At 45.1% G+C, this 12,859-nt stretch overlaps 1 protein-coding gene across 13 annotated transcripts in view; it reads right to left on the bottom strand.

Moving 5' to 3' along the window:
* Positions 1 to 12,859, bottom strand: part of DBF4B (DBF4B-CDC7 kinase regulatory subunit) — a 61,759-nt gene that overhangs the window by 42,581 nt on the left and 6,319 nt on the right. For 4 of the 13 annotated variants that reach the window (XM_063656762.1, XM_063656746.1, XM_063656754.1 and 1 more), the window contains exons 1-2: positions 533 to 766; positions 18 to 80 (exon numbers count right to left, since the gene is read on the bottom strand). The exons of 5 other annotated variants lie outside the window; for them this stretch is intronic. In XM_063656762.1, the coding sequence (XP_063512832.1) occupies positions 18 to 80; positions 533 to 551 (82 nt within the window). In that variant the 5' untranslated portion in view covers positions 552 to 766. Of the gene's footprint in view, positions 1 to 17; positions 81 to 532; positions 767 to 12,859 lie in introns of those variants that run through there. 4 more of the 13 variants (XM_063656750.1, XM_063656758.1, XM_063656759.1 and 1 more) reach the window with 3 other exon arrangements.

Here is a 12,859-nt window from a genome sequence, read left to right as displayed (position 1 = left end):
TCTGACCCGCTACCCACCTAGGTCCGGGGCCCGGAGCCTACTCTCAGCCATGGAACTCTCCAGCTCGAGGCAATCGTCTCCTGAGAAAGGACATAACAGCAGCTCAATCATCTTCACCAACCCTTCGACCTTCCATGCCTCCCGCCCACTACCGTCTCCCAAAACCCGCACAGAAACGCGACTCCTGGGAACAGCAAGACTCAACTACATCCCGCGACTCCCGCCAAGCTCTTGTCCCTCATGCCCTCCGCCTCCTTTCAGACTCCGCTCAGTCAACGGCCGTGACCTCTTGGCCACCTCCTGTCCATCTTAATCTCCATACATCCCTCCAGGCTGTTGTCCCCTACGTTCCTCTGCCACCTTCATTCCTCGGTCCCCTCAACTCCTGTGGCTCCTTCCCTGCCCCTATACCCTCCTCAGCTTCGGCACCTACCCGCTGGTCAATTCCTAAGTCCCCTCCACGACCCCGCACCTCGCCTCAGCTATTAACGACCCCTTCCGCCTTTCTTTCTCCCCTTCCCGGCAACCGTACCCTTTCCCGGTTTCCTCATCAAATGCCGGCTCCTTCTCGGCCTCCGCACTCCTTCCTCAGAGACCTCCGTATTACATTCGCGAGCTCCATGAGCTCTTCCCGACTCCACAGCCACGGTTATCCCGGGGCAGCTACAGTATCAATCTCTTGGCGTTTTCGGCCGCGGCTTCAGTTTAAATTTCCTGCCGGCTCCACCCCTAAAAGGAGGCCGTAGCTGCGAGATCCGCCCTACGGTGTCCTTGGAAGGACAATATTAGTTTCGCGATTCCTCTCTCCGTTCCCCCACCGCCTACGCCTTCTCAAACCGTCTCTTCATTTCTCGGCTCTTCACTGGCTTGACGGCTTTGTCCCTTAACGGCCCTCAAGTTGAGGACTAATGGTCGCTTTTTAGTGATTCTTCACACTGAGCTGCATTGAAATTCCTAGAAGTTTGAATACTAAATAACAAAATAAGCCTAACACTTGCAGAGCATTTGCAGTTTACATAAAGATTTCACTTACACATCATTTCATCTTCACATTTTTGTCCCCCTCCTGTTCTTCAATTATTACCTGCCCAACAAAACTTCTCAAAAGAAGTATCTTTATCCCTCACGTCCCATCTTTTCTTCAACCCATCTAATTAGACTGCTAATTAGAGATCAAATTTGATCTAATAACAGATCATTCAGTGGCGAGCTGGGGACCTCCCCACTAAAACTGTACTTATCCAGGTCAACTGTGATTTCCACAGTCTGAAATACTATCCTCATCATATCCAACTTATAGATGGACTATTCCTTCTTTGAAATATTTTCTTCTTTTTGCTTCCATGACTCAGCACTCTACCGGTTTTTTTCCCTATCTCAATGGCTCCTCCTCCGTCCCCTTTGCTGGATCCAAAGCCACTGTTCACCTATATATGTTGGAGTATGCCAACGCTTTAGCCCTTATCCCTCTCCCTTATCTCCCTAGGAGATCTCATCCAGCTCCACAGCTTTACAATTCAGCTCTGCCACACCTTCAGATTTTCTGTAGCTTTGACCTGTCTGATCTCCAGACTCACATATTCAAGTGCCTACTGGCTATTTCAATTTGGATGTCTAATAGGCACCTCAGGCTGAACACATTCAAAACAGAACATTTGTTTCGCTGCCCCTGTCAAAAAACCACCTGTTCTCCCCCCAGGTCTTCCCCTCTCAGTAAAATGTTACTGTTTACTCAAATGTCACAATCATTCACCCAGTTGCTCAAACCAAAAACCTAGAAGTTATCTTTCAGTACTTTCCCTTGTGCCCATCCCCACTCCAAGAAAAAATCCTACTAACTCTGCCTCCAAAGTACATCTGGAATCAGACCACCACCACCCTAGTTCAAGCCGCTATCATTTCTTGCCTAAAGTACTGCGGTCAATTCTTCACTTCTACTCCCGAGTAGCTTCCTATCTCTCCCCAATATAATCCATTCTCCATTCAGCAACCAGAGTGATAGTTTTTATATTTATTTATTTATTTATTGAGAGCGAGTCTCGCTCTGTCGCCCAGGCTGGAGTGCAGTGGCACAATCTTGGCTCACTGCAACCTTTGCCTGCTGGGTTCAGGCCATTCTCCTGCCTCAGCCTCCCGAGTAGCTGGGATTACAGGTGCCTGCCACCATGCCTGGCTAATTTTTGTATTTTGGTAGAGTCGGGGTTTCACCAGGTTGGCCAGGCTGGTCTCGAACTCCTGACCTCAGGTGATTCATCCACCTCGGCCTCCCAAAGTGCTGAGATTACAGGTGTGAGCCGCCGCGCCTGGCCCAGGGTGATATTTTTTAAACACTGGTAGAGGTATATATAGTACATAAACTTGGTATCTCTTCCAGTGGGACTCCTCCCTGAGGAAGCTTATACATCTCAGCCCTGATGAACGAACGAAGGCTTGGCCATATGACTTGCTTTGGCTCATGAAAAAAGAAAAAAGTGACATCACTTCCAAGCAGAAACTTTAAGAGGCAAGATGGTTCAGCATGTTCTTTTTTCACATGTGTGACAGAATTTGTATAATAAAGGTATCTGCCTCAGCATTGTTTGCAATACCAAAAGATCAAAAGTAACGAAAATATTGATTAACAACGGGCAGTAGGTTAAATAAATTATGGTGTAGTCATACTGTGCAACACTATGCAACTCTAAAAAATGAAAATACTTTAAAATATAAATGTATTTAGGGAGTCCTAGCCAGAGCAATCAGCAAGAAAAAGAAACAAAAGGCATCCAAATAGGTAAAAAGAAAATCAAACTATCTCTGTTTACTGATGATATGATTCTATATCTAGAAAACCATGAAGACTCCACCAAAAGGCTCCTAGACCCAATAAATTACTTTAATAAAATTTTAGGATTAAAAAAAAGTCAACACACAAAAATCAGTAGCATTTCTATGCACCAATAATGTTCAAGCTGAGAGCCAAATCAAGAATGTGATCCCATGTACAATAGCCACACACACAAGGCTGGGCGTGTTGGCTCACACCTGTAATCCCAGCACTTTGGGAGGCTGAGGCGGGTGGATCACTTGAGGCCAGGAGTTCGAGACCAGCCTGGCCAACATGGTGAAACCCCATCTCCACTAAAAATACAAAAATTAGCCTGGAGTGATGGTGTGCAACTGTAATCCCAGCTATTTGGGTGGCTGAGGCACAAGGATCACTTGAGCCCAGGAGGCGAAGGTTGCAGTGAGCCAAGATCACACCACTGCATTCCAGCCTGGGTGACGAATGAGACTCTGTCAAAAAAAAAAAAAAAGCGCCAGCCAGGCACGGTGGCTCACACCTGTAATCCCGGCACTTTGGGAGGACAAGGCAGGCGGATCACGAGGTCAGGAGATCGAGATCATCCTGGCTAACACGGTGAAACCCCGTCTCTACTAAAAATACAAAAAATTAGCCAGGTGTGGTGGCGGGCGCCTGTAGTCCCAGTTACTTGGGAGGCTGAGGCAGGAGAATGGTGTGAACCCGGGAGGCAGAGCTTGCAATAAGACGAGATCACCCCACTGCACTCCAGCCTGGGCAACAGAACGAGACTCTGTCTCATTAAAAAAAAAAGAGCCACATACACAAAACAATCCCTAGGAATACATCTCACCAAGGAGGTGAAAGATCTCTACAAGAACTATAAAACACTGCTGCTGAAAGAAATAATAAAGGACACAAACGAATAGAAAAACATTCCATGATCATGGATTGGAAGAGTCAATATCATTAGAATGTCCATACTGCCCAAAGCAATCTACAGATTCAGTGCTATTCCTATCAAATTACCAATGTAATTTTTCACAGAATCAGAAAAAAAAAAACTATTCTAAAATGCATATAGAATGAAAAAAAGAGCCTGAATCGCCAAAGCAATCCTAAGCTAAAAGAACAAAGCCAGAGGCATTACATTACCTGACTTCAAACTAAACAAGGCTACAGTAACCAAAACAGCATGGTAGTGGCACAAAAATACACATAGACCAATGGAACAGAATAAAGAACCCAAAAATAAAGCTGTACACCTACAAGTAATGGGGAAAGGACTCCCTGTTAAATAAATGGTGCTGGGAAAACTGGTTAACCATATGCATAAGAATGAAACTGGACCCCTACCTCTTACCATATACAAAAATTAACTCAAGATGGATGAAAGACTTAAATGTAAGACATCAAACTAAAAATTCTGGAACAAAACCTAGGAAATACTTCTGGATATCAGCCTAAGTCCTCAAAAGCAATTACGACAAAAAAAAAAAAAAAAAATTGACAACTGGCACCTAATTAAACTAAAGAGCTTCCAAAGCACAGCAAAAGAAACTATCAATGAAGTAAACAACCTACAGAATGGGAGAACATATTTGCAAACTATGCATCCGACAAAGGACTAATATCCAGAATCTATAAGGAACTTAAATAAATCAACCACAACAAAAAAACCTAATTAAAAAGTGGGCAAAGGCCAGATGCAGGGGCTCATGCCTGTAATCTCAACACTTTGGGAGGCCACCAACCTAGTTCAAGCCGCTATCATTTCTTGCCTAAGTACTGCGGTCAGTTCTTCACTTCTACTCCCGAGTAGCTTCCTATCTCTCCCCAATATAATCCATTCTCCATTCAGCAACCAGAATGATAGTTTTTATATTTATTTATTTATTTATTGAGAGGGAGTCTTGCTCTGTCACCCAGGCTGGAGTGCAGTGGCGCAATCTCGGCTCACTGCAGTACTTTAGGCAAGTAAAGCCTCCTAGGCTTTACTTGAGCTCAGGAGTTCAAGGTCAGCCTGGACAAAATAGGGAGGCCCATCTATATAAAAATTTTTTTAAATTAGCTAGGCCTGGTGGCATATGCCTGCAGCCCCAGTTACTTGGGAGGCTGAGGTAGGAGGATCACCTGGGCCAGAAGGTCAAGTCTGCAGTGAGCCAAGATCACGCCACTGCACTCCAGCCTGAGCGACAGACCAAGACCTTGTCAAAAAAAAAAAAAAAAAAGGCAAAAACATGAGCAGACATTTCTTAAAAGAAGACATACAAGTGGCGACAAACATAAAAAAATGCTCAATATCATTGATCATCAGAGAAATGTAAATCAAAACCACAATCAGATACCATCTCATACCAGTCAGAATGGCTACTATTAAAAAGCCAAAAGATAATAAATGTTGGCCAGTCTATGGAGAAAAGGTAATGCTTATATACTGTTGGTGAGAATGTAAATTAGTTCAGCCCCTGTGGAAAGCAGTGTGATTTCTCAAAGAACTAAAAATAGAACTATCATGTGACCCAACAATCCCATTACTTGGTATATACTCAAAGGAAAATAAACCATTCTACCAAAAAGACACCTGCACTATGTTTATTACCGCACTATTCACAGTAGCAAAGACATAGAAACAACCTAGGTACCCGTGAATGGTGGATTGGATAAAGTAAATGTGGTACATATACACCATGGGATACTATGCAGCCATAAAAAATAATGAAATTGCTGGGGGCAGTGGCTCACACCTGTAATCCCAGTACTTTGGAAGGCCGAAGTGGGCGGATCACCTGAGATTGGGAGTGTGAGACCAGCCTGACCAACATGGAGAAACCCCGTCTCTACTAAAAATACAAAATTAGCCGGGTGTGGTGGTGCATGCCTGTAATCCCATTTACTTGGGAGGCTGAGGCAAGAGAATAGCTTGAACCTGGAACTCAGAGGTTGCGGTGAGCTGAGATCTTGCCATTGCACTCCAGCCTGGGCAGCAAGAGCAAAACTCAATCACAAAAAAAAAAAAAAAAAAATCATGTCTTTTGTAGCAATGTGAGTGTAGCTGGAGGCCATTCTCCTAAGCAAATTAGCACAGAAACAGAAAACTAAATATTGCATGTTCTCACTTTTAAGTGGGATCTAAACCCTGGATACACACGGACATAAAGATGAGAACAACAGACAGTGGGGACTCCAAAAGGAGGGAAAGCTGGAGAGAAAGTGGGTAATATGTTCACTATCTGGGTGATGGGATCACTAGAAGCCCAGGCCAGGTGTGGTGGCTGATGCCTGTAATCCCAACACTTGGGACACCAAGGCCCAAGGATCACTTGAGCCCAGGAGTTTGAGACCAGCCTGGGCAACACAGGGAGAATCTTTCTCTACAAGAAATAAAATAAAAAATTAGCTGAGCATTAGGTATGCACCTGTGGTCCCAGCTATTGGAGAGGCTGAGGTGAGAGGGTCGCTTGAGCCCAGGAGGTCAAGGCTGCAGTGAGCTGTGATTGCCCCACTGCAGTCCAGTCTGGGCAACAGAGGGAGACTCTGCCCCCGCCCACTCCTCCCACCCACCTACCGACAAGCCCAAATTGCAGCATCGCACAATATACCCTTGTGACAAACTTGCACATGTACCCCTGAATCTAAAATTTAAATTTAGGCCAGGAGTGGTAGCTTATGCCTGTAACCCCAGCACTTTGGGAGGCCGAGGCAAGCGGACTGCTTGAGACCAGGAGTTCCAGACCAGCCTGGGCAACACAGCAAGACTCTGTTGCTTAAAAAAAAAAAAAAAAGAAAAAAAGAAAAAAGAAAAAAGAAAGAAAGAAAAAGAAAATAAGAAAGTAAGAAAGAGAAAATAAGAATAATTGAAAATGAATTAGCTAAGTGTTCAACTTGAGAAGTCAGAAAAATGAACAAAACAGTGAGCCCAAAGGCTGTAGACAGTCAGAAATAGCAAAGGATAGAAATTAATGAAACGGAAAAGAAAAAGTAGATTCTTAAAAATCAATGTGGAAAAGACAAATAACACAAAAGAAAAATACAGGCAATACAAACATGAGACATTTTAAGGGCTGATAAACATAAAGCATGCTATGACTCACTAATAATTAGGAAAATACCAATTTAACAATAATTAAATGCCACTTCATAACTTTTGATCTGCAAAAAATAGCATGTATTAAAACCAAGTTCTAGTAAAAATGCAAAGAAAAGGGTGGGGTATAAAACTGGGGCAAACCTTGGGAGAGCAATTTAGTACCCAATAAGGTACATGCCCTTCAGTCTAACACTCTTCTAGGTTTATCCTGGGCCGGTGGTCTCCAAAGAAAGGTGTGCCTTGGCCAGGCACCGTGGCTCATGCCTGTAATCCCAGCACTTTGGGAGGACAAGGTGGGCGGATCACTTGGGGTCAGGAGTTCAAGACCAGCCTGGCCAACAGGATGAAACCCCATCTCTACTTAAAAAATATAAAAATTAGCCAGGCATGGTGGTGTGTGCCTGTAATCCCAGTTACTTGGGACACTGAGGCAGCAGAATTGTTTGAACCAAGGAGGCAGAAGTGGCAGTGAGCTGAAATGGCCCCACTGCACTCCAGCCTGGGCGACAGAGCAAGACTCTCCACCCCCCACCACTCCCCGGCCAAAAAAGAAAGGTGTGCCTCAGGTACAAGATGATTACAAAGGTCAGGCATGGGGACTCACACCTTTAATCTCAGCACTTTGGGAGGCTGAGGCAGGTGAATCGCTTCAGCCCAAGAGTTTGAGACCAGTCTGAGCAACATAGTGACACTTCATCTCTACTAAAAATTAAAAAAAAAAAAATTAGCTGGGTGTGGTGGTGCATGCCTGTGGTCCTAGCTACTCAGGAGGCTGAGGTGGGAGGATCAGTTGAGTCCAGGAGGTGGAGGCTGCAATGAGGGATGATTATACCACTGCAGTTCAGTCTGGTTGAGAAAGTGAGACTCTGCCTCAAAAAAAAAAAAAAAAAAAAAAAAAAAGAGCTGGGTGCAGTGGCTCACGCCTGTAATCCCAGTACTTTGGGAGGTTGAGGTGGGCAGATCACCTGAGGTCAGCAGTTCGAGACCAGTCTGACCAACATGGTGAAACCCCGTCTCAACTGAAAATACAAAAATTAGCCGGGCATGGTGGTGGGCGCCTGTCATCCCAACTACTCAGGAGGCTGAGGCAGGAGAATCGCTTGAATCTGGGAGGCGGAGGTTGCAGTAAGCCAACATTGCACCACTGCACTCCAGCCCGGGTGACAAAGCAAGACTCCGTCTCAAAAAAAAAAAAAAAAAAAAAAAAATTGATCATAGAGGTGCTGAAAAAACACACTGTAATTTAAGTGTATTATATTATCTAAAAAAAGAAAAACAAGTAAGCTTTATTAATATTTAGTAAGTGGATTGACATTGGGCCTCTGTTAGACATCCTGGGTTATGTAAGACAGGTGAGGTAACTGGGTAAGAGGTCAGGAGCTTCGTATTTGGAGGGGTTGTGTGTTTTCTTTCAGTGTTCTGCGCCACGTTTGCTTTTCAGTGTTCTACACAGTTTTTATTATTATCATTATTTTATTTATTTACTAATAGTTTTGCTGTGTTGCCCAGGCTGGTCTTGAACTCCTGGCCTCAATCGATCCTCCTGCCTTGGCCTCCCAAAGTGTTGGGATCCAGGTGAGAGCCACCACACCTAGTCTTTATACAGTTTACGTATGTCTAGATAAGTGGATTTACAGATTATGCTATCTGGATTTAATTTTTCCTAACTCTCCAAAGTGGACAAGGGGCTTAACCAGATTCTTGTGAAGGAGCAAGATTACAGTTACAAATAATCCTAGTGCTTCACATACAAATGAGTATTACAGGTACAAACTCTTAATGTTTGGTAAGAATCCAGTGTTGAGAAGAAGTCAGCTGGCCAAGGGGTGAAAAAAATCACCACTAATCAAGAGAAGCTCATGCCATAAAGAGCATATTTTGAAGACACATGTTTGGAAATGTTTTGATCTTTAATGACTTTGTTTCTAATAATGGTATGTGAGCCATCTTTAAAAATAAAACAAAATGGGCTGGGTGCGGCGGCTCATGCCTATAATCCCAGCACTTTAGGGGGCCGAGGTGGGTGGATCACGAGGTCAGGAGATCGAGACCATCCTGGCTAACACGGTGAAACCCTGTCTTTACTAAAAATACAAAGTTAGCTGGGCATGGTGGTGGGCGCCTGTAGTCCCAGCTACCCAGGAGGCTGAGGCAGGAGAATGGTGTGCACCTGGGAGGTGGAGCTTGCAATAAGCCGAGATCGTGCCACTGCACTCCAGCCTGGGTGACAGAGTGAGACTCTGTCTCAATAAATAAATAAATAAATAAATAAATAAATAAATAAATAAATAAAACAAAACATCTGATTCTCACATTAAAAAATCTAGGCTGGGCGCAGTGACTCATACCTGTAATCCCAGCACTTCTGGAGGCCAAAGCTGGTGGATCATTTGAGGCCAGGAGTTCAAGACCAGGTTCAAGACATGGCAAAACCCCATCTCTACTAAAAATACAATAATTAGCTGGGGGCGGTGGTGTTTGCCTGTAATCCCAACTACTCAGAAGGCTAAGACAAGAGAATCACTTGGCAGTAAGCTGAGATTGTGTCACTGCACTCCAGCCTGGGCAACAGAGTGAGACTGTCTCCATAAAAAGAAAAAAATCTATAAAACAGAATTTTCTAAACCATTTAAAAATCTTCCAAACAAGTGTCTCAATGGGTTTTGGGCAGGAAAAGGTGGCTCTTACCTGCAATCCCAGCACTTTGGGAGGCTGAGGCAGGTGGATCACTTGAGGACAGCAGTTTGAGACCAGCCTGGGCAACAACACAGTGACACTCTGTCTCTATAAAACACTTAAAAAAAAAATGGGCTGAGGTGGGAGGATTTCTTGAGCCCAAGAGGTTGATGCTGCAGTGAGCTGAGATCGCCCCACTACACTCCAGTCTGGGCAACAGAGTGAGACCCTGTCTCAAAAAAAAAAAAAAAATTGGCCAGATCTGGTAGTGGGCGCCTGTATTCCTACCTACTTGGGAGGCCAAGATGGGAGGATCCCTTGAGCCCAGGACTTTGGGCTGCTGTGAGCTATGATTGTGCCACTGCATTCCAGCTTGGGTGAAAGAGTGAGACCCTATCTCTGTATATATATTTTTTTAAAAGGTGGCTGGGTGCGGTGGGTCATGCCTGTAATCCTAGGCCTTTGGGAGGCCAAGATGGGTGGATCATGAGATCAGAAGATCGAGACCATCCTGGCCAACATGGTGAAACGCCATCTCTACTAAAAATACAAAAACTTAGCCAGGTGTGGTGGCATGCGCCTGTAGTCCTAGCTACTCGGGAGGCTGAGGCAGGAGAATCGCTTGAAGCTGGGAGGCGGAGGTTGCAGTGAGCCAAAATTGCACCACTGCACTCCAACCTGGGTGACAGAGTGAGACTCCATCCAAAAAAGAAGAAAAAACAATGCTGGGTGTGGCGGCTCATACCTGTAATCCCAGCATTTTGGGAGTCCAAAGTGGGAGGATCTCCTGAGGCCAGGAGTTCGAGACCAGCCTGGGAAACACAGGCAGATTCTGTCTCTCTTAAAAAAAAAAAAAAAAAAAAAAATCTAAAAAAACTAGCTGGCAGGCTGGGCACAGTGGCTCACGCCCTTAATCCCAGTACTTTGGGAGGCCGAAGTGGGTGGATCACCTGAGGTCAGGAGTTCAAGACCAGCCTGGCCAACATGGTGAAACCCTATCTCTACTAAAAGTACAAAAATCAGGCCGCGCGCGGTGGCTCACACCTCTAATCCTAACACTTTGGGAGGCTGAGGCGGGCGGATCATGAGGTCAGGAGTTCCAGACCAGCCTGGGCAACATGGTGAAACCCTGTTTCTACTAAAAACGCAAAAATTAGCCCAACGTGGTGGCATGCATCTTTAATCCCAGCTACTTGGGAGGCTGAGGCAGGAGAATTGCTTGAACCCGGCAGGTGGAGGTTGCAGTGAGCCAAGATCGTGCCATTGCACTCCAGCCTGGGCAACAAGAGCAAGACTCCATCTCAAAAAAAAAAAAAAAAATCAGCTGGGCGTGGTGGCGGGCGCCCGTAATCTCAGCTACCTGAGAGGCTGAGGCAGGAAGAATCGCTTGAACCTGGGAGGCGGAGGGTGCAGTGAGCCAAGATCACGCCACTGCACTCCAGCCTGGGTGACAGACTGAGACTCTGTCTCAGGAAAAAAAAAAAAAAAAAGAAAAGAAAACTAGCCGGGCATGGTAGCATGCACATATAGTCCTGGTTACTCAGAAGGCTGAGGTGGGAGGCTGGCTTGAGCCCAGGAGTTCAATGCTGCAGTGATCTATGATCATGCCACTGCACTCCAGCCTGGGTGACAGGGCAAGACCCTTTCTCAAAAGAAAAGAAAACAGGCCAGGCATGATGGCTCCCGCCTGTAATTCCAGCACTTTGGGAGGCCGAGGTGGGCGGATCACCTGAGGTCAGGAGTTTTGAGACCAGCCTGACCAACATGGAGAAACCTCATCTTTATTAAAAATACAAAATTAGCCAGGCGTGGTGGCACATGCCTGTAATCCCAGCTACTTGAGAGGCTGAGGCAGGAGAATCGCTTGAACCCAGGAGGTGGAGGTTACAGTGAGCTGAGATTGTGCCATTGCACTCCAGCCTGGGCAACAAGAGTGAAACTCCATCTCAAAAAAAGAAAAAAATGCAATGCCTTCTGATTAGTTTGGAAAGAACAACTGATAAACATCAGGGAAGATTCTGTAGCAAAACACCTCATGTATCCCAGAAATATATACACCTACTTGGTACTCACAAAAATTAAAAAAAAAAATCAGGGAAGATAGAAATGAGTCCAATTTCAATAAAAGTTTTGGTAGATGGGATTTTAAAATGACTGGTTTTGTTAAGCACAATGATGCAGATTTTAGAGAAATGGAGCATAAAAAGTATTCATGAAAGTAGATAGAGTACTATAATAAACCCCTACGAGTCCATCATAGGGGTCAAGACTGCAGTCAAGACAGTCATGAAAACCAAGAATTGAAATGAATAGAACTTAAATAGCTGCAATACACATTGGTAAACCAAAAGTTTTAAAGTAATGAATACAGCCAGGTGTGGTGGCTCACGCCTGTAATCCCAGCACTTTGGGAAGCTGAGGCAGTCGGATCACCTGAGATCGGGAGTTCAAGAGCAGCCTGACAAACATGGAGAAACCCCGTCTCTACTAAAAATACAAAATTAGCCAGGCGTAGTGGTGCATGCCTGTAATCCCAGCTATTCAGGAGGCTGAGGCAGGAGAATCGCTTGAACCCGGGAGGCAGAGGTTGCGGTGAGCCAAGATCACGCTATTGCACTCCAGGCTGGGCAACAAGAGCAAAACTCCATCTCAAAAAAAAAAAAAAAAAAAAGGTAATGAATACTTAACACTACTAAACAGTAAACTTAAAAAGAGTTAAGATGGGGCCGGGTGCAGTCCCTTATGCCTGTAATCCCAGCACTTTGGGGGTCCGAGGTGGACGGATTGCTATATAGTTGGATGTTAAGATGGGTCCAGGTTGGCCGAGCGCAGTGGCTCACGCCTGTAATCCCAGCACTTTGGGAGGCCGAGGTGGGCGGATCACGAGGTCAGGAGATCGAGACCATCCTGGCTAACACGATGAAACCCCATCTCTACTAAAAATACAAAAAAAAAAAAAAAAAAAAATTAGCCGGGCGCAGTGGCGGGCGCCTGTAGTCCCAGTTACTCCGGAGGCTGAGGCAGGAGAATGGCGTGAACCTGGGAGGCGGAGTTTGCAGTGAGCCGAGATCACGCCACTGCACTCCAGGCTGGGTGACAGAGTAAGACTCCATCTCAAAAAAAAAAAAAAAAAGAGATGGGTCCGGGTGCAATCTCTTATGCCTGTAATCCCAGCACTTTGCGGGGCTGAGGTGGACGGATTGCTTGAGGCCAGGAGATTGAGATCAGCCTGGTCAACATGGTAAAATCCTGTCTCTACCAAAAAAAAAAAAGATTAAAATGCCAAATTATATATTTTACCACAATTAAAA

The sequence above is a fragment of the Pongo pygmaeus genome, chromosome 19 (genome assembly GCF_028885625.2).
Source record: "Pongo pygmaeus isolate AG05252 chromosome 19, NHGRI_mPonPyg2-v2.0_pri, whole genome shotgun sequence".
Classification (NCBI taxonomy): Eukaryota; Metazoa; Chordata; class Mammalia; order Primates; family Hominidae; genus Pongo; species Pongo pygmaeus.
The sequence above is the reverse complement of the archived record's forward strand: the minus strand, read 5'-3'. Positions and strand labels throughout refer to the sequence as shown.